The sequence below is a fragment of the Salarias fasciatus genome, chromosome 3, assembly GCF_902148845.1.
Source record: "Salarias fasciatus chromosome 3, fSalaFa1.1, whole genome shotgun sequence".
NCBI lineage: Eukaryota > Metazoa > Chordata > Actinopteri > Blenniiformes > Blenniidae > Salarias > Salarias fasciatus.
The window spans coordinates 7,735,448-7,757,569 of record NC_043747.1 but is presented as its reverse complement, the minus strand read 5'-3'; the positions used below and the strand labels follow the sequence as shown (position 1 = coordinate 7,757,569).

At 40.6% G+C, this 22,122-nt stretch overlaps 2 protein-coding genes across 3 annotated transcripts in view; one reads left to right on the top strand and one right to left on the bottom strand.

Annotated features, from left to right (window-relative positions):
• LOC115384198 (protein translocase subunit SecA 2-like) overlaps nt 1–6,850 on the bottom strand; it is a 24,591-nt gene extending 17,741 nt beyond the window's left edge. The window contains exons 1-2 of the mRNA XM_030086512.1: nt 6,846–6,850; nt 108–111 (exon numbers count right to left, since the gene is read on the bottom strand). The gene's annotated coding sequence lies outside the window, so the exon portion shown is untranslated. The remainder of the gene's footprint in view (nt 1–107; nt 112–6,845) is intronic.
• LOC115384209 (protein piccolo-like) lies at nt 5,223–22,122 on the top strand. 2 transcript variants are annotated; one of them, XM_030086530.1, is made up of 31 exons: nt 5,223–5,361; nt 5,502–5,564; nt 6,791–6,856; nt 8,435–8,488; nt 8,576–8,768; nt 8,845–9,536; nt 9,628–9,711; nt 9,803–9,895; nt 10,005–10,067; nt 10,418–10,477; nt 10,570–10,605; nt 10,685–10,747; nt 10,835–10,885; nt 10,966–11,031; nt 11,551–11,616; nt 11,696–11,794; nt 11,944–12,003; nt 12,920–12,982; nt 13,068–13,133; nt 13,521–13,574; nt 13,663–13,725; nt 14,508–14,606; nt 14,688–14,759; nt 14,826–14,915; nt 14,993–15,037; nt 15,133–15,207; nt 16,376–16,450; nt 16,537–16,576; nt 16,652–16,709; nt 18,986–19,331; nt 20,588–22,122. In XM_030086530.1, exons 1-31 carry the CDS (start codon nt 5,344–5,346, stop codon nt 20,990–20,992), a joined length of 3,378 nt encoding a protein of 1,125 aa, XP_029942390.1. In that variant the 5' UTR covers nt 5,223–5,343; the 3' UTR covers nt 20,993–22,122. The 2 variants fall into 2 exon arrangements, with proteins under 2 accessions (XP_029942390.1, XP_029942383.1); XM_030086523.1 differs by having other exon boundaries at nt 8,573–8,768.

Here is a 22,122-nt window from a genome sequence, read left to right as displayed (position 1 = left end):
TGGCCCGAGTCTCTCCACCAACCTGGAGAGGGCAGACCACCTTTTTCCGGTCGAGGACCATGGCCTCGGATTTGGAGGTGCTGATCCTCATAACTGTCACTTCACACTCGGCTGTGAACCGCCCCAGTGCATGCTGTCGGTCCGGGTTCGATGAAGCCAACAGGACAACATCATCTGCAAAAAGCAGAGATGAAATCCTGTGGTCCCAGACCCAGACCCCCTCCAGCCCCTGGCTGCACCTAGAAATTCTGTCCATAAAGATTATAAACAGAACCGGTGATGAAGGGCAGCACTGCTGGAGTCCAACATGCATTGGGAACAGGTCCGACTTACTGCCGGCAATGCGGACCAGACTCCTACTCCGGTCATACAAAGATCTGACGGCCGTTAGAAATTGTGTCAGGCAGAGGGCCAAATGGTGATGGTTTATTAATCTTTGCATGTTGGTGCCACTATTCAAAATGAATAGCTGAATAGATAGCTGAATGAAGTTTACCGAATGAAAATGCAAATGGTTTTCTTCACCTTAAACTGATTGAGCTGTACAATATTTAAGCAATACTGGGTTTGAATCTGGTGGTGACACTTTACTTGAAGCATACCTGTATAATGCATTATAAGTACATTTATAAAGCATTATAATTCCATTACAGTGCTGTATAACTATAGTTATAAACACTCATAAATAATCACAATGCTTTATAACATCAATTAAGGCCAGGACCTGGTGTCTAACCCTAACCCTAATCCTAACCCTATGCTGTATAGTGGGTTATCAAGTATTGTGATCATTTATGAGTGTTTATAACTACTTATAATTCGTTTTACAGGTATGCTTCAAGTACAGTGTTACCAATCTGGTTAATATACTGTTGAATAATTTTATAATATTCTTTACATCATGCTTATTATATTATGTTATTTACTATTGTTCATGTAATGCATGTCTCTGTTAGTTATAGTGTGCTAGTGGACACAGGCGTAGAAAAGACATGTATCCTTTTTCTGTTCGCCAGCCTGCCATTTTTCATTTTTACGGCAGCCTCTTGGCAGCTGGACAGTTTGTTTTTTTCTAAAGCTAAGACTACAGGTCAATTGTCTCTCTGTCTCCCTCTGGTGCAAATGAGGCTCATTGGACAAGAAATGTGACACTATGATTTGTTGCACAACACCTGGCATTTGGAGACTTGATGGAGGCTGAGAGGGCCTCCCAAGGGGTCACGGACATTGACCTTTGTAGGGAGGGGGGAAAAGAGTCAATTGAGAGTCAACGAATGGTTTAGGACAACAAATGGTTTTGAACAATTGTGTCTTGACGAAGAGTCCATTGAGAGTTGACGAACTCCCAAAAAATAGTATAAATAGATGGAGCGGAGAGCGGTCGGGACGTCAGTTCTTTGGTCGGCCTGGCTGCCGGAGGGTTTTTTGGGAATAAAGTCCTCCTTTTGCATTCTGACTCTGACTCTGCCTGATTTTCCGAGGAGAACTACGATGGAAGACTTCAAGAACCAAGAATGGATATACTTGAAGATTTTACGTTTTTTCTGGAATATATGTTTGTGGGGTTTTTAGCACCGTGACTGGCCTAGGATACTTTTTTAAATAAAATTCCATGACAATACATACATTTAAAGGGACTGTCAAAAGGCCTGCACAGCACAGTGGAGGTTTTTTTCTGGTACTTCAGAAAAACACAATGGATTTTAAATTGTTGACCGTCTTTGCTCTAGAAGGTACGAATACACACATATGGCACCAGAAATATATATTTTCCATTTTTAAACTTTTTTTTAGCTAATAAACTAAAAGGCAAACAATTTTTTTTTTTTTAGTGAATTAGTAGTTTTCTCCAAGGAAAATTCATTGTTTTTGGATTTTCATTTCAAAAAAGTTTGGTGTTATCCACTGCAGAGGCAAGGATTGTTGGCATTGTCCATCGAGTAGTGTATGTGCAGAATTACTATTATATAAAAATTAAATGTCATAATGTTATTTTGTCTGTCACAATGTTTTTAGCATGAACCGTTAAATCAAATGTCAAATTGTCATGTGTGTATAGTTTCAGCTCGTCTCATTGCATGCCGTTATGATTAAACAAAGGTTTGTTCTTGATTGAAAGAAGGCAGTGACGCTTTATTTAATCAAGTGTTGTTAGTTTCATGATGAGACTGTTGTTGCATGCGACTAAACGCTTTAGTCTGATATTGTGTCCTGCCTCTGCAAAAACTCCTGTATGTTGTCTGTCTCTCTTCTCTCTCACTCAATGTGTGTGTGTGTGTGTGTGTGTGTGTGTGTGTGTGTGTGTGTGTGTGTGTGTTCTTCCTCATCTGGTCACATTCCTCCAGACAGCCTTCCTACAAAAGTTCTTTCATTTTCACTTGAAATTGTTGGTGTGCAGATCGAGCCTTAGGTTGTTTTGTTGTTTTTACCTAATATTCTTAAGTAAACTTTTTTTTTAATTGTTATGTTTTTGTTGTTGTTGTTGTTGTTTGGAATCACTTGATGTCTCAGGCAAAATTTTCATCATAAGACATAGACGTTAAAAGTCCTTCTTTCTTTTTTTTTAAATAAAATAAAGCAAACCCATTACATGAACCACAGGACATGGAGAGCTTTACATTCTATGAGGAAAAAAAATGAAAGTAAACCTTAATTTCATTCAGTGGTGATAACAAAATAATTCTAAGTAAGCAGCACTTATATTATCTTGTGCTGGTAACATTAATGTTGACACAAATTTCAGACGTGAAAATTAGTGATGTCAAAATTGATGTCAAAATTAGTTTCTTTCTATTTGTTCACCACTACAGTAGCTCCAAAACCCCAAACTAAAATGTTTTCTGCAGCTTCATGCACCAGACTCTTTCTCACTCAGTCCACTTACATACAAAGAACATGATTACATTATGTTGTTTCCCCATTTTTTTATACTGTGTAAATGTATTTGACCTTGGTGACCCATCTGACTGACTCCCAGCAGCACGAGGAGGAAGTCCACGTCGTGGTCCAAACTTTCACTGAAATCTCATTAGAGTTAAGTATCTCTAAATCAAAGGAGCTGTAGGTCCAGAGGGAAAAACCCAGAAAACCCCAGAGCAACTGCTCCAACTGCTCAGCATCCACCGTCAGCTGGTGGAGCAGGTACCTGCAAGTATCTCAGGGCAGAGATTGACCCCCGTCTGACCTTCACACAACATGCTGACTCAGCTTACAAGAAGGCACGGCAGCGTCAGGAAACAGGACTTCTGTCGTCTGTTTACACATCCTTCATTGATATCCACTCATCTGCAACATCTCATCCTGATTCAACATCCTCACCTCCGCCTAAAAAAACAAAAACTCTCCAGCAAAATCAACCAAGCCAGGAAAAAACAACCACAGCATCTTAACTGCCTCTGACTGAACTGAAAACCCCCTTCATCACTGAGGACTCCTCCCTCCTCCTCCTCCACTCCCTCGTGCTGCTGCCACCATCTGGAGAAACATTTACAAGAAGTCGTTCATCCGCTTTGCAATAAATGTTTTGAATAGTAAAAAAGCTGCGCTGTTCTGATCTGTTGTTCTGTGTAGATGTGTTTATAAGTTTGCTTTCAATTTGGGATTAAGCTGCGTTGAAGATAAATTTCTGTTTTTAGTGAAGAACAGACAAAGTATCTATTTATGTTTCTATTTATGTATCTATCTATCTATCTATCTATCTATCTATCTATCTATCTGCAGAGGTCAAAACACATACATGGATACCTAATGTATGACAAGCTGCAGGGAGAAAAAAAAGCAAAAACAAAGTGAAGAACTGACAACAAATAACTGGATTGACATAAAAATGTGAATTTATGGAGAAAAAAACAGATTGATTCCTTTGTGCAACTTCGGACTGTAGGGATGAGATATGTGAGGACTCTGACTTTGATGGGGTGAATGTGGAATCAAAATCAGGTAACTAAATGATTTATCTGTTGATTCTTTACTTTAAAATCCTGTATACCATCAAGTGATAAACTGCTGTAAATGCTGTGGTTGCCTTTTACATCTACTCTGTATAGTTTGTATAATTCTTCAGATGTTGTAAAAATCTTAACTTCCTTCAAAAAAAAAAGAGAGTTTAAAAACAAAAGAAAAAGAAAGTTTCCTCCGTCACTACATGCCAACACACCTGGATCGCTCCGCCCGGTTTCACGGGGAAGGGCGAACCGGTCCGTCTGCATAGAGAGTGCAGAGGGAGGGAAGGGAGGGGGGGCAAAGGTGAGGAGGCGCGTGTCAACCCGGTAGAACCGGAAAACCCACCGGAAACAACGTCACAGAGGCTCACCGGCATAATAGTGGAGAAAACACTGTAATCCCCTTTACATAACAAATTCAAGTGAAAATGTTAAACTGTTTTTGGGCGTCTGTTTCCGTGACAACGATGCTGAACGGCTGAAAAGACAACTTTTTCAAAATGCCTTTGTGTGGTTTCTCTGTAAACAGACATCATTTTCAAAATGTCGTATAAACGTGAAACTTTTCAGATTCCAGAGTGGGTAAATGTTGAAATCATTTTAGATTTATGAGTTGAAAAAAGTATCATGATCTTTGAAACAAATCATTGAATCTCTTTAAAGTTCTTTTACCGCACAAAGAATGAAAGAAGAAATTATTGAAAGTTTTTAATTCTGATTTTAATCCCAGAATTTTGACTTTTTTTTTCTTTTTTGGGGCTCATAAAGAAAATAAAGTTTTTTTTTATTAAGACATTAAAAAGTGGTTCTAATCCTCTTCTGTACCTTTTGTATTTAAAAATTATTATTATTTATGCTTCTTCTTCTTCTTGTTATTATTATTATTATTATTATTATTATTATTATCAGTAGTATTAGTAGTAGTAGTATAGTATGGGTAATAATAGTATGGATAATCATTAAACTAATGTTTTTAAATACAAAAAAGTTATAGAGGAGGATTAGAACCACTTTTCTAGTGTCTTAATTCCCACTTTGCAGATTTCTGAGGAAAATTGTCAAATATTTTATAGATATAAAAAGTAGATATAGATATATAGAGATAGGAAATCAGAGATAAGTTCGGACTTTGGAACCTTGAATTCCACACACTCTCTCAGCTCATATCAGTTCACTGAATGAGAGAAACAGCATCTTCTCATTGGATGAATCCTCACCGCGCATGCGCGCGCCTCGGTCTTCCTCTGAGCTCACGCGCGGGTGGAGCTCAGGTGTCTCACAGGGAACCTGACGCAGGTGAATCGATCCGGCAGGCAATTAGAAACGTGAGTGTTGCAAACTGCGCTTTTTTTTCGATGCGGATTTAACCGTTTTCAGCGCTTCGAAGCGGGATTTCCGCACCATGAGGGAGGACGCCATGGTGAGTGAAATTATCCCTCTGGTTTCATCTGACTCTTCATAATATATCACTTTTTCTGTGTTTGGTCCTTGCGCAGTGCAACCAGGGACTGTGTGTAAATCATAAAGCACGTTTCTCTCTTTAATTGTTTTCTTTATAAGGAGAATGGTTTGAGGGAAGATCAACATGTGGAGACAGAAACTGCGTCTGGGGAGAGGAGATCTGTGAGTATTAAAAAAAAAAAAAAAATTCTCTAATTAAATTGCGTTTTCTCTGCAAACGTTGTTAGTTGATGCTTTTTCCCAACACATAGGTCAGTAACTTGTTGATTTTGCGGTCTGTAGGACAGTGTTTTTCCTCTGCTGACGGGTGCAGCAGCAGACAGGGTGGAGAAACACCGTCAGCGCCAGTTCAGGCCTTTTGTGTGGAAACAATGAAAACAATCAGCTTTCGTCACTGCGCTCGAAACTCAATAGCTGAGTGTGTTTAGGATTTTTTTTTTTTTAAATTCTGATGTGTTGCATGGATTAACTGCTTGATGATTTGTAAAAACAGGTCACAGATTTATACAGAGACGCATGACGTGTGTCACCTGAGTCCAAATAGTTTTATGTTTGACTATTTATTAGAAGATGTTACCTGACAGTATTGATTTATATTTAGTTTCTTTCTGATGTGAGACTCAAGAAGGTTGTAAAATTGAAGTATTGAATATTTGTGTATATTAAATCAGTTTTACTTCATCCTGCCTCCTTTCAGACATGCTAGACTAGATATGTGTCATTATGTCTGGATAGGTGTGTGTACATTCAATCCAGATTTAAAAAGTCTGCTTATGTATAAATATAAATGGAAGATTAACAGAATTGTGTCTTGTAGATGTTAATTTTTATCAATTAGGAATAATAATAAAGAGTAGTTTATTTAGCACATATGCATTTTCATAAAAAAAACGATTTAGCTTTATGGATTTATTTTCAGGTTTGTGTGTGATTGATTGCTTCACCTCAGTATAAGCACTTTTTTTGTATGTATGTGTATTTTATGTTTTTTCGTGTGTGGGACAAATTATTGAATAATAATGCTAAAAACAGAATGTGACGTGCCCCTTGGCAAACTCGAAACTTAAAACAAACGAACAAAAAAACAAACAAAGCAGAACCAAAAGGACAGTATTAGCATTTCAGTGGCTTTGTAGTAGGACTGAAATAAAAAGTCAGCATGATTTTTGTGAAGTTTTCTATGATAATCATGTGCGCACACGATTAGCATGAACATCAACACTTGCTTTAATGCTTATGCTAAGTATGTTTTTATTAATCTGCATTAAATCCAAAGGGACTTCTGTTCAAGAAAATGCATTTTAATAAAAATAGACGATTCTACCCTGCAAATGTAGGATTTATACCTTAACTAACCTGGAATGTTGGATGGATTTTTCTTTGTTTAGAGTGTGGCAGCTCTTGAAAACATGCTGAAGAAGGTTTCTCAGAGCCCTCTCCAACATGAGCACACGGTGAGTGGATCACATCTGTGTGACATTCATCTCAAAACATGCTTTATTTTCTAATGATCATTCTTGATTTAAGTAAAAACTGGAGGGAAAAGTCAACACCACCGTCTCGTTTCGTCCCTTTAAAAAAAAAAAAAATGATTGCACAAATGGTGGCGGATGTTTTGTTCAGTGTTTGTTTACATTCTACTGACTGGCAGAGATTACAGACCAGATCACTGAAGTATGCGTCACATGCTTTGTGCTCTATAAACGTGTTTGTATTGTCACAGAGATTTTCCCATGAAGAAGAAGAAGAAGAGTCGGTGACACTGAAGGAACATTTCTGGCATTTCTGTCAGGATGTTCCAGCTCCTTTGAGCTAATGCCTGTAAATTCTCAGTACTTATGCAAGTCTGCTAATAACCGAATAAACGATGGAACCATTGCGAAACAGCAAAAGCACGTTTGGGTTCATACATAAGGAGGGAAATGCTTCACTTGACTTCAGTCTGCTGTAACAGTGGTCATGCGACAGTGTTGCACTGCTGAGCCCGATAGAGAAGAAAAATATGGCTGCAAGCTTTGTCTTCAACTTTAGTATACTGTGTGTAAATTTAAGCATTCAGGACTACCAGTTGCTCACATAGGGCTCGTTTACATGACATTTCCACAGTACCCTTGAGCTAAACACTTGAAAGTTATAAATGATTGAATTCAATTTTATTGGCATCCCATCAGAAACAACACGAACATTTCAAGGCATGTTTACAGAGGAAAAACCAACAATTACATCCGAGTAACGAGAGGAGATGGTGGAAAGAAGATAGTCCCTTTAAGAAGCCTACAGAACCAGACTCAGAGGAGACGACTTTCTGCAGAACCAGACTTGGAGGAGTCGTCTTTCTGCTGTTGTACTCTGGGTCAGGGGATGCTGATTTGTTCATGCTGTCATGCAAATGACTAATCCTTTGAGGCAGGCTCGAGAAGCAGGTTTGGAATCCAAAGTTGGCAAGTTTGAGTCCCACAGCGGACAGGTCACAAGTGCTGCTCCTTGAGCACGACCTTTGACCCCATCACCCCCCCCGATTCTCCCTAATGTGGCTTCCCACCGCATCCGAGAAACCGGATGGGTAAAAGGAATTGGCCCAAGGCGATGGATGAAGTATAAATAGTTTTGTTTATTGTGTTCGTCTTTGATGTCCTGATGCTGTCGGTTGTCGTTAAGTGTCATGAGATGAATGTTATCAGTGCTTCATAAGTCAAACGAAGCGATGAATCGAGTGTGCACTCCGCTCCGTCTCTCACGGTGACTTGCAACTTTTAGATGCCATCAGACCGGCTTTGTTTGACTTTGACAGTGTTTATCTGCGAAGTAAAAAATGACATTCTGGCTGTTATACAAAATCCAGACTGTGGTACTTCAACCGGGTTCTAGAAAATACTCATTTATTTTGACGTTCCAGGTGTCCGAGGTCACGCTGTGTGATTTGCCAGAAGAGATCAAGTGACGGCTTCAGATATAATCTGATGTTCACTTGACCCAGTTTCAGGAATTCGTGTCGTTGACATTACTTCCCTCTTCCTTTATTTGATCACCAGAACGGAATGAATGGAGCCTCTACCAGAATGAACCCTTTCTATGATTACTACTTGGTAAGTAGATATCTGCTTTTTGAAATGTGACTGGAATTGTTAGGATCAGTACTTGGTACATATAAATTTGTGTTCTACCGTCAGCAGTCGGGCAGCAACGGTTACCAGAGCCATGATGGAGGGACAACGTCTTCACAAGATGTGGAGGTTGATTACATCGTTGAACCTCCTTCTGAATTTCAAAGCTCCCCTCCTGAAGCTGAAGTTCAGATGACAGCAAACGCGTTCTCTGAACCCGAGGTCCAGACGTTGACATTGGACCAGAATGTAATCCCAAATGGTAACTTCTGTCATGTGACTCACTTGAACACAGCACTCCCACACACAGCGGTCTAAAAGATCTGATCTCTTTAAAGGTCACGTGGAGGATTTTTCTGCTGGAAAAATGGAGGATATCTTTGCGAAGGTGGATCCCTTCAAACCCCTTTTAAATAATGAAGAGGATCTCTTCCAGTCTGCACATCCTGCCAAAGGAAACCCGTTTTTCACCGCCGCCACCGTCACAGAAGCAGAGCTGTTTCAGTCGTCTCCAGCTGAAAATGGACAACTGGACCTCGACGGAGGAAGCAAACAAAAGCCCCAGACTCACCAGAGGGATCTGTTTGAACCCATTTCTGGGAGAAAAGTGAATGTTTTTTCAACTTCATCCACGGATTCAGTCGATCCGTTTCAAAGTCCATTCACCAAGAATTTATTCCAAGATGTTTCTGGTTTGGACGACCCATTTGGTTCAACTCCCTCAAAAGCACATACCCCTTTTGACCAGAGTTCTTCAAATGGAACTCCAGACATCTTCAAACCACTGTCCTCGGACGGTATTTTTGAGACCACCCCTAGCAATGCGGCAGAGGTGACGCCGTCACCAGATATCTTCAAGAAGAAGCCAACCGTGCCTCCCCCGGTTCCTCCCAAGCCTTTTAAAACCCCCCCTGCGACCGTCTTGACGACCCCCGGAGGAACCGAACACGAGATCTTTCAGCCGACCCCCTTCAGCCGGGCCAGGAATCTGGCCATGTCGTCAAGCCGTTCTCCAGCCAGCATGATGCACGTGCGTACCATTTGGCATATGTGCAAAGAAAGATTTGAATAATTTAACATCCACTTACGCCTTTTTTTTTTCTTTTTTTTAAACATTTCAGGCACAGACTACCAAACGTCCGCCAAAGCCGCTACCTCGAACCAAACCACCAAAACCAGAGAGGCCGCCACAGCCCACGATCCCAGTAGGAAACAACTCTCATCACTTTGCTCGATGCCCGATGCTATCCTCATACATGTCCTCTGATCATGATTGCTTTTCTGACTTGCGGATAGGCTGAACCTGAACCGAACGAACCAAAAGTTCCACCGAAACCGCTCTTCAAACCTCTTCCAAAACCGGTTATACGAACGAAACCGAAAACTCCGGTATGTGATCGATGATTCGTTGAGCCATGACTTCTTATAATGGAATATGTCTAATAATGAGGAATGTCGGTGATTTTAAAAATACAGTTTGGATTCTTTTCTGTTACAGGAAATGAAGAAAGTGGAATCTGAGAACTTTGTTGTCTTTGAGGACATCCTGCTCATCGGGCAGGTGCGTCTTTAACGCTGCGGCAGTGAACCACAGTAAAGAGACAGTCGATTAATATGACTGGTTACATCTCATGCAGGGAACACATTGGCCTTAAATAAATGGTTTTATGAGTACATCATTACCAGGAGTGTGTTGGAGTGCAACTCCACCAGCCTGTTTTTAAAAATGTAAGAAAAATATGCCAACCTCCACAAGGAGGCCTCGCCCAGATTTGAAGTAGTATCTCATTGCTTTGAGGAGACTGCATCACTGTACCCCTTGATCCACCCACTTGGGTCTTTATTGCTGTATTGTCTGAGGAACTGGAGCTACCCAAACATGAACTGTGCTTCATGGACCTTTTCCAACAGGAACGGTGTGTGGAGGACTGGCCTGAGGACAGCCCTGAGGTCAACCCCGACTTCAAGCCAGTAAGAATCTCCCAATATGTTGGCTTTGCTACATCAAACTCGCATCAATGTTCTTTGAAACATAATTATTGACCTATTTTGTCACTTTTAAGTCTGGAACATTGAAGCTGAGGAGGGAGTCGCTGAAGGTCAGTGACTCTTTGCTTTTCTTAATGTTCACAATTTTCAAATGGGACAAATGAACTAAAGTACTGCTGGTTCATCCAGTCAAAGATGGACCTTGAAGGGACGACCGGCGAGGAGCAGGACGGTTCTGGAAGCTACCAGAAGGTAGAACCGACTATTGGACATTCTGTGACGTCTTCTGTTGACTTTCCTTTACGCGTAGCTTCACCCCGATCTAAACGTCTGTTACAGAGGAAGGACAAGAAGTTCAGGATGTCCCTGCTCTCCAGAAGAGATTCGAAGGTGAGTCAAGTCTGCTTGTCTTCTTTGGTTTGGATTTTTAATGGTTTTTGTTTGTTATAATCACAATTGTTTCATTTTAGGAGAAGTTTCCTGATGACATGGAGGCTCGAAGCAGGACACTCCCCATCCCACGGAAATCCTCTAAGGCAGGAAAATCTTCTCAGCTTTCTGATGATTGATGTGTAAAATATTGGATGGACCTTTTAGTTAATTTAGTCGTCTCTATTTTTACAGTTATGACAGAAAATTGCTACAGTCTCAATATAAAATACATCTTAATGAAACCATCTAGTGCAAAATGCAGTGAAATGTCGAAAAAAAAAAAAACCTTCTATAACTGTTGCATTATGGGTGTTTTTACAAACTCACTCTAACAGCATGACTAGGCTAATGCTAGCTTGCTAGCATTCATGGCAGCATCGCTAATATCCCAGCTTGGGCTCAATGTTGTGTTGTCTTCTAATCTAAGAAATTTATTGAAAATCAATGTTTTTGTTGACATTTGGAACCAATGGCATACTCTTGCGGACTGGGTTTGGCCCGTGAGCCTTATATTTGACAGCCCTGGTCTAGTATATCCTTATTTCTCCAGGACGAAACTTCTGGTCGCTGTAATGACGAATGCTTCCGTTCATCTGTCAACTGAGATGCGTTTGTGTCTCCAGGATTATTTTTCAGACTTCCAGACATCTTTTGGAGAGACTGAAGATGGAGAGCAGATGGACTACAAGGTGTGTTTTTATTAAATTAGCAATTGGAAAGAAAGCAAATGGGTGTATCTGCTTTTACATTTGTCTGGTTTCTCCCTAGAAAAAACCTCTGAAGAGCAAAGTGAATCAGCTGCTGCGAAGAGCTTCCACGAATTCCTTTGGCCTCGGAGGGAAGCAAGGGAATGAGCTTTCATCTCAGGTAGGTTTCTGGGATTAACCGTTTTTATTAACACTTCCTGCTTGAAGACCGAAGATCTCAGTAAAATCCACTGACCTGGTATTGGGTCAAAGTTAATCTGTACAGCGGAGATAATCATCTTGCTCTCGTGACTCTTTCCTCTGTGACAGGACGACGGCCTCGATAAGAAAAGCATCAGCAAGAAAGGCTCCGTCCGCAGATGGTCTGAGGTGAAGTACCTGTCGGCTGTCGAACCTTATCCACTCCAGATAGAAGGAAAACTTTCAGGGAGCTCTTTGTTATTCACTTTATTTTATTATCCTCTCAGATTGAAAAGCCTTCATTCATTTTTTTATTCATTTTTTTTTGTATTTTTATTGAATACACTCCTAAAACAGCATGTTATTGGATAAATATTATTGCATTAAATGCAGCTAAGAAAAGCTTAAATATATGGAGAATAAGCTATGACATAAAGACAAGTAAACTTCTGTTTCCTGTATGCTTTATCATTTTAATAAATTCAAAGTATACCTCCTTTTTAATGTAGTAAAATCAAGTTCTGTAACACTTTATCTGTCTAACCAGACGTACATTTATAGACTTACATATTATGTTGACTCCCCAATAGTTCTATTGTTATCTCTCATAATGATATTACAGGTTCTGCTCCCTTGTGCATTAATATCAAAGTAGACTTTGTTGCATTTCATGTTGTGATGACTCAAATAATTTGACATTCAGTGGTACCAGATTAGCGCAAACATCTGTGGAATTCAGTAATTCATCAAATTGAAACTATCGTTAGTTTTCCTGTAAACGCACGCTGCCTCCCATTCGTCCCGCCTGAGGCCGTGAAGCTGGATGTTTTCCTTCAGCTTCAGTCAAACTGAAGGGATTTTGTCGTCAGATTAGAATCAGTGCAGTGAAAGAGATACTTTAACTCCACTGCTTTCAAAGCATTTTGGACTAAATATTTTTTTAAGAGTAGAACTGTATTTTTCGTTTATGCATATTAATGAACATGGATATATCTGCATGTGCTGTGTGTACGTGTTTAAATGGGAATTTATTTTTTTCTGTTTTGTATGCATCTGTATGTCTTTGATATATCTGGAACGATTTATTAATGAAGCGTTTGAACAGGGAACGGCGCTGGAGGGGAGCACAGGGGAGGAGGAGGATGGAGGAGACGGCCATCAGGACGAGGTCAGCTCCCTTTTTTGAATATTTCTTCTCATGCTGAAGACTTTTTAAACAAGAATTTCTAACATGCTTTAACTTTTGTCCTCAGAAACGACAGAAGAAGCTGAAAATCAAGTTTGTGCCACGCAGAGGATTCACCATCTCTGCAGACAAGGTCTCCAGCTCCTCCTGGACTGGTTTTTATTGTTTAACTGGAAGAGCAAAGAACATATAGCTTGTCTTTTGGAGGTAATACTGTGTACAAACCTCCACCATGGGTTCATATACTGTATTCTCCTCACTAATCCAGTATTTGGTGAGAAAAATAAAACAACAAAGCAAAACTAGTAAAGATAGAACAAAGAGGGCTTGCTCCACTTCATCCCGAATAGGAAAAAAAACACAAAGTGTGTATTTTTACACAGCCAAGAAAAAGAATCGAAACATATGACAGCTATTCATATAACGGAAATTGTTGGTTCAACAGATAATGCATGTTTAATATAGTTTATTATAGTTGGACTCTTATTGTGTGTTTATTAAAAAGCCTTTTCCTCTCCAGACGAGTGAAGGACCTAAAGGGGCGACTGGATACACACCTCGCAAGAGCTCAAAGGTTCAGTGTTGCTGCACCGTTTCTTCACTGTGTGCTCTGCTATGAGAATGTCACGTGACAGGATTTTTTTTTTCTTTTTCCCCTTCAGGATAAAGCACATGATGAAAGTTTTGGTGCGAGCGGCACGTACACAGCCCGTAAGAAATCTCAGGTAACGCTCAGTTTTGTTTCCACTGCATTCAGATGAGCAGATAAAGATCTAATTGGAGGTTTGGCTGCAGCTTCATTTAACTCTTTACTCGGTGTAATACCACTACTAATGCTAGATTAGTCACTCTGTTGACATGTTGCTGAAGTTACAGTGAATTATTTTGTTGTGAAAATTGTCGTAAAGCTGCAGAGCTGCTGTCTCATTTCTGAGCTCCAGTCACATGGTGATGCAATGGAAGTGTGTATAGAGTTCCTGGGATTGACACAGCGGCGCCACACCCAGTAGTCATTCACTGTTTGTAGAATTAACTTTAAATAAATAAGGCTTGACTTTAAATAAATGTTAAATATCCACAGTACCATCATAACCTAAGAGCCAAGCTGAGATATGTGATGCCATGAAGGCAATAGCCTCAAAGCCATACTGTCAGGGTGAGAGTGTTAAAACACCCACAATGCAACAGCTATTAGAGAAATCTTTTGGATATTTCATGTATTTTGCATCAGAAGGATTTTTAGTCATTTTTTTCTCATAATTGTGAAAATACAGACATTTTCATCTGGTATACTCTGAGAAACAAACAAAGACAAACTTTAAAGTTTCAAACTAAAACGTGTTAGAGCATCTTCCTCCCACCAACTCATGTAACTTCAGCTGAACGTATTGCATGAACTGGTTATTAAACAGAAATGGTTCCTCTTCAAAACCAAAAGGTGGCATCGATGTTCGACCTGCGTCTCCACTGGGTTTATTAACTCCTCCGTCAATGTGTCTGAAATCAGGACGCCATGCTGGACGACACACTCGCCCAGAAGATGAAGAGTGCCTCCTCGGCCGAGGAGCTGGACGAGGAACTGTTCAGGACGGAGGACTACAAGCTGGTATTCATACAGAAAATCACTGATTCTCTGCAGGGAGACAAACCTGATTCTGATCATTTTTTTACGTTTCCCCCTTTTCAGCAGAGCAAACTGAAGAACAAGGCGAAGGCGGATGAAGCAGATGGGTTCGACGACGACGGTCCTCAGTATGCGGTGAGTAGAGGTTTCCCATTGGTTCAGTGGAGAGTCTGTGGTTTTGACTCCAGCTGATTTCGACAGGACGAGTTCGATGACGACGAGCCGACAGGAAAAGATTTCTCGAGAGAGATGGACGACAGTGAGCAGGATGAAGTGGACACCTACAAACCGGTATTGATCCGCCGCTCTTCACATTTCTGCACCGTCACTCAGCTCAGCCTGTGCTGATCAGTTTTTGTCGTCCGCAGAAGAAACACTTGAAGCTTAAAGGCTTCAAGAAGCGCAAGTCAAAGGTGAGTGTGTGTGTTTGTAGGACACACACAGAGGTTTTTCTTCTTTTAGTAGCCTACTGTCAGGTTTTCTAAAAAATGTTCAATTTGTGTTGCAGAGTAAAGTCATGGACGTCGATAGTGACTTTCCACCCGGAGCTACGTCCAGTGACTACCTGTCCGAGGCTGCCAGGGTAAAGTTCACCACCTTTACACACCCAGACACAGCAGCAGGAACGTGCACGACCGGAGTGAAGCCTTGTTATCGAGCTTTCCCTTTGTGATGAAACTGTTGCACATTGATAATGAGAATTATTCTGATTTCAGGCACTTAAATCATCAGATTTAAGAAAGATTTAGGCGTGCATGCGTACAATTACTCAGAGAAAGGAATACAATCTCAACTTAAAGCCCATTTTAATTCAACTTTCTGCAGCAAAATACAGTGAAATGTACCAAAAGCTAATATATCACCAGCATTCTGCATGTTTTTACAAACTCACCCTAACTGTATGACTTTGAGGCTAATGCTAGTTAGCTTATAGGCTTTATGTTTAACACTCCTGGATTAGAACCAGCGTGATGTTAATATTTCATGAATTACATTGTTTTAAAGGAGGATTCATCCTGACAGTAATATGGAAGTCTTTCAGTAATATTGGCAATAAATGGAAACATAAAAGCTATCCTCGGCGGGTTAAGCTAGCTCAAAATTCTTTCAGAAAGCACAAATGTCCAATTTAAACAGGTTTCAACTTCATCTGCCCTTTAGAAGTGAATAAATCAATAAATCATGAAACTCTCCCTTTAAATTACTTCGATTTTCTATATTTCTGCACCTTTTATGAAGAGCTAATATTTTGGACATTGCTTCTATTTGGTTCATTAAATAAAAGCGAGAAGTTTATTTCTTGTGACTCCAATGGAAGTTCAAAAATATAAATCGGATTGACTAATTTACTTGAATCATTACGCCCATCTGTAAGAAAAACACAAGTTTTTTACTTGATGAGCAACAATAAAATTGAGAGAATCGGTCTTGAAAATCTAAACAAAGCATCAAAACAAATCATCAACAAAACAGTGTGGCTCTTTGTTTATTTCATCCAACGTCCGAGGACAGACTGTGACTTGTTGTTTTTCACTGTCAGGACAGTGATCTGTGGTTTTTAAGGAACTCGGTCCTGCGCCATGTGACCGAACCGGTCCGGCTGCATAGCATCCAGTCACACGGCAGCTGAGACACACGAGCACAAAAGACTGGAGTCGTGCTGTTTTCAGCTGGGTGACGCAGCCACCCGCTCGCTTTGTTGTTGTTATTGTTGTCATTGTCGTCACGTCCGCCCCTCCCACCTCATTCAGGCGGAGTGGCAGGCGGCGCAGATGGACGAGCGCGCCAAAGAGGGAATGGAGGACGAAGACGAGGAAGAGGAAGGGGTCGGTTTCTGACGCTGATCACAGTGAGGATGCAGTTTTCCTGCTTGTGCCAGTCGTGAGCTGATGTGGTTCGTTTTGGTTTTCAGGACACCGACAGTCTGATGGAGTGGTGGTACACTGTGGAGCGTGAGTCTCAGTCACACTGCAGGAACTCCAACACTCCGCTTTCTGCATTTATTCAAAACTGTGTTTGTGTTTCAGAATGGGACGAGGTGCCGTCGGACGAGGAGGATCAAATCCTCAAAGAGGACGAGTCAAAGTGAGTGTTCGGGATCGTCGGGTTTAGAACTGATATCGTCTTACACTGCAGGGGGGTCCAGATCCAGATCCAGACCACTGAAAGGGGCTGGAGATCTAAATACCTTTCTTAAATCTTTACAGTCATCAGAAGAATCATGCTCCTTCCTGCACAGACCTCCACAGTGCAAATCCAATGCAGGATCCTTGTTTTTCCCTCTTTTTTTTGGCACCAAGTCTTTTTTTATTTAAATTTCCATACAGAGTGTACAACATACATAAATTCAAAGGTGTATATGGTCAAAAATAGTACAAATGCAAACACAAACACCCCCCCCGCTCCAACAGAGCCCCATCCCTTGAACAATATTACTGTACCTTTGACAACTTTGCATTACACATAACATGTACATATTGTTGAACAAATCTATATTTACAGGAAAAGGTAATAATAATATTAAAAAAAGTAAAGAAGATTAAAACATAAACAAGCAAAAAAAAAAAAAATCGGCATGTATGGTCCTTATAGATCTTAAATTAAGTATAATACAGGATCAGTCTTATAGAATACCAATGTTAATATCTTACCTCTCTATATAACTCAAAGAAGGTTTCCATCTAGCATAAAATTTATGAATACATCCTCTTGTAGAGTAACGTATCTTTTCTAGTACCAAATGATGCAAAATATCATTGATCCACATCTGGAATGTTGGAGGAAGTTTCTCCTTCCACTTCAGAAGTATTAAACGCCGAGCTATGAGAGATGCGAAAGGTATCGTATTTTGTTTCTGGTGGTTAAGGCGAATGTATTGTGGAGTTATTCCAAAGATGGCAGTAATAGCAGAAGGTTGAAAAGGTACTTGTAACACATCTGAAAAGGTTTTAAATATGGACTGCCAGAAATTATGTAGTTTTATACAAGACCAGAACATGTGTGAGAGAGTATCTGGTGCTTGCCTGCACCGATCACAGATGGGATCAACACTCGGTGTAAACTTTGCTAGTCTCTCTTTAGACCAGTGAAGACGATGCATGATCTTGAACTGGATAACTGTGCGTCTCCGGCAGATTGAAGAGGAATGTATTCGATCCAAAGCCTTTGCCCAAATCTCATCAGGAAGTTCAAACCCCAAATCACCCTCCCATTGGGTCTTCAATGACGTTGAAGGTTTCAGATTATTTGTATTTAGTATGGAATATATGTTCCTGATATTCCCTTTGGAACATGAATTAAACTTCAGAATGGAATTTAGGAGGGTGGTGGGCGGTTGGGCTGGGAAATTGGTGAATGATGTTGATGTGAAACTGCGGAGCTGCAAGAATCTAAAAAGGTGAGAATTTGGAATCTTATATTTAAGCTTTAATTGATCAAAAGATGAAAAAAACATTTTGTTTCTCCCTGTTTTTAATGGAAATTCAGAACTTTTCCTATTTAAAAAGTCAGAATATGCACTATTTTCCCAGAATGCCGCAGACACACCATTTCTCCCTAATCCTAATTTTGTTTTCTTGTAAACTTCAGAAAACAGCAGAAACTTCAGTTCCCAGTGTGAAAATGCTTCAAATGAACATTAATTAAATCAGCCAATGAAGTTACGCTTCCAGTCGGACCTGTTTTATCTGTTAGTAACATAACTCAAAATATTACGGATGAATTTTGTTCAAATTGGGACTAAAAGCAAGTGATTACACTCTGGAAATAATCCAGACTAAATCATGGATTCTCGATTGATTTGAAATTTTTGTTAACATTACAGTACATGGGAAGTAAAATTTAAATCCACAATATAGCAGGAATGACAGGAAAATCAGCTAACCGTAGCACAATGGCATTCTCAACCCTTTTCCGAAAGTTTGATCCAGCAGAAATTGTGGATGATATGGATTTTTCAGTGCTTTAAAGTAACAAATGAAGAACCAGTAAATCAAATCATGAGAGTCGCTGGTTCACTTCCAGGTCTCTGGGTAGCTGTGAAATTCAGCTGAACTGAAGGAAAAATGAACAAATGACACAAACACGTGCAACGACATGCATGTTAGACTTAATTGCTGCCTCTAAATTGCTTAAAGGTGTGTGTGTGTGTGTGTGTGTGTGGGGCAACCTGTCCAGGGTGGATTCTGCCTTTCCACAGACTCAGTTTTGCACTTGCGTGATGACTAATGACTTTTATTAATTTGATTGCAGCTTCCTGAAGCCTTAAGTTGAATAAAATAGTCCAGATTTTGGAAAGATTTAACTTATCTGGAAAAAAAGTATTAAATAAGTCCTGAAAGTGTTTTCGGTTCCACGTTCAGGTCCTTCAGCATCCTGGCCGACAAAGTTTCCCGCGGCCTGCGCGTCTTCAACAAGGTGTTCACGGAGCGGGCGGAGGTCCTGTGGCAGTCCATCATCACCCTGTGCGCCATCGCCGACGACCTCAGCGACTTCCACCAGAAGGCTAAGATCGCCGGCATCACGGGCGGCACCACCACGGCCGTGGGCGGCGTGACGGCCATCGCCGGCCTGGCCCTGGCGCCGTTCACCCTCGGCATATCCCTGGTGATCACGGCGGTGGGAGTGGGCGTGGCCACCGCCGGGGGGATCACCTCGGCCTCCGCCGCCATCTCGGACAACGTCAACAACGCCAATGACAAGAAGAAGGTCGGCCGCAGGAACTTCAACCGCCGATCGGGGTTTCAGAGATTTTTTAATTTAGAAAAAATTAGTGTCCTTAAAAGTGGGAAATATGTTTTGCTTAAAGATAAATGGTCATTTTGGGGTAAAAAAAAAAATGATGAACCAAAAAGTTCATGGATAAATTTGAATTAAAAAAAAAAAAAATTTAACTAAAAAAAAAAAGATTAAAATCAGATAAAATTTCAATTAACAAGCTCAAATCTCTTCAAAGAATTCTTTCAAATATTTTAGAAGATCCAACTTAAAATTTAATGCAAGTATCACATTTTCTAAATGTAATGCCTTATTCTGCACATTTACAGTTGATAAAGTTGCAACTAAACAGTTGAAACAAACCAGAAACTTCAGTTATTACTCAAATATTTCCACTTCCATAGTTTTTGAAATGTGTTTATTTTAGAATTGTCAAATTTGAAAAAAGAATCCCTCGACATGTGTTATAGTTACACAATGTGAATTTAAACCTACACTAAGGAACTTTTCAACCTTAATAAAACATTTTAATATCTTTTGTGATTATACTTCGACTTACAACTAGTTGAATGACCCCTCTGTCACGGCCTCAGGGTGTCAGTATTGCTTTCACCTGGACTGAACAGCTGTGAGGAGGGTGGTAGGAACCCTGCACACTAAAAAACTCCAAATGTGTGGACTGCTTTACGGCATGCGTCACATCATGACATAACATTGTTTAGCCACCATTAGATTCATTACCTCGTCGCTATCCGTTCTTCGCACAGCCACTGGAAACAAATGAAGGCGAGTTCAGTCCGACAGCATGCCATCGGGAGCAGCAATTTACGACGCCACGCGCTAGTCCTCATGGGAACTGTAGTATTCTTTCAGGCAAAACACTACCGCTTTTGTCCACTGGTGCCGCCAAAATCAATGAAAACTGAAAGTTCCTTAGTGTTGCTTTAATGTTGTCTCTCAGCTCAAATGGATGTTGTATGTTTCTTCATTTCCATTCAGGAAAATCAAATGACAATCAGTGGAACTAAATACTGATTACAGAATATCAAACTGACTCCAGAAACACTTTATTGAAAGAGCTGGTAATATATTTTTACTGCCTAAATTATGAAACAGATATTTAAAATTGTATATATTATGTGTGTGTGTATGCACACACACATGCCCATATGCATATCTGCTTTACTTTGTTTCCTCTGACTCTGGGAACACGGTGTGAAAACGGTTTGCTGTGTGTCCTCCGTCAGGTGGAGGTGGTCCTGCAGGACTACGAGGGCCACCTGCTGGACATCGGGAAGATCCTGCACTTCATCAACACGGGCGTGTACAAACTGCGCGGCCACCCCTTCCTGAGGTCGGGCACGCAGCACTACTCCGAGGACTGGGAGACCCGCCGGGCCGTGCAGATGATCAGCCTGGTGGACTCGCCCGTCATGCGGGCCACGGAGATCACGGACGCCGCCGTGGCCATGCTGCAGGGGCTCTTCAAAGGCATGGACAAATACTTCCTGAAGGACTCTCGAGAGCTGAAGAAAGGCTGCAGGAAGGAGATCGTGGCCCAGATCCGGGAGGTGGCCAACGTGCTCAACGACACCATCGTGGACCTGAACGCCATCAGGGAAGAGCTGCAGGAGTCGACTGGGAACATCTGAAACACTGTTCACGCCTTTATCGCCCTCTTGTGGTTGAATTTGTGAACTGCACCTAATTAATGCTGTTGGACAGTGAGAAGTCCTCTAACAGCACGTTTTTAAATGTTCTGCTGCTTCATCGGATCTGAAGCTGATGGAGTCATTATCAAGTCTGGCACTGAGCTGACCACTGCTGTCGGTCATGAACGTGCAGGTCAGAGGCGGCGCTCCAGCCAGAAAACAACACATCCCAACTAATCACAGCTGTTCACAGGGGATTGTGGCAGAAGTACTGTTATAATGAGGTGTTTACTGAAGACAAAGCCCTTTCTCTGTGCACCGTTTTCACACTTCTGGCTTCAAAATGATTCAAAAGGTGTTTTATTCATCACTGATGGTTTACTAAGAATATTTTATTTCTTGATATCATGCAATACAAATATTAAAGATTTCACACCTGCTTCAATCCAAATAATGGACGTTTTACAGACCAGTTCACTGGTTTCAAACCTGTTATTTGCTGAAACTTAGAGGTAATTAGCGGGAAATATAAAATCAAACGGGGATGGGAAATGAAAGGGAGGTACAAGCATTGCTTTATGGAGCTTCTATAATGTATAATCCTGTGAATTTTACATATTGATACTTTTTCATGGCTTATAATGCATGTGGTTCAATGTCAAGCTGTAAGTAGCAAATTTGAAATTTGTTTAGCTGATTGAGTTGACTTATGTTCTCTTCAAAAACGAAATTATCTATTGAATAATTTCTTCGATCACAATGTGGAAGATTTCCCTTAAACTGTTCTAAATGTGTCTGACAGGAAGTTTACATTAGTGTGGACAGAGGAGACAGAAGATGAAGAACGAGGCCAGTTCTGACTTTTGTGATGCAGCTTTTGAGTCTGAATAAAGTATGCTCATTACACAAAAAGTATTGAAGTAGTCTGGATGCCTTTGTAGGTGCAACATCCTGCTTGTTCCATACCGAGTCTTTGTGAATGTTCACGTATGAAGATAAAGTAGCCTGAATTATCCTTACCAGTGTATCTTCATTTGTTTTAATTAACAATGCACATTGTGAATGCAAACAGCCTTTCAGCATTGCACTCTCCCTGCCTTTACTTTGTGCATGTGTCTGGATATTTTAAA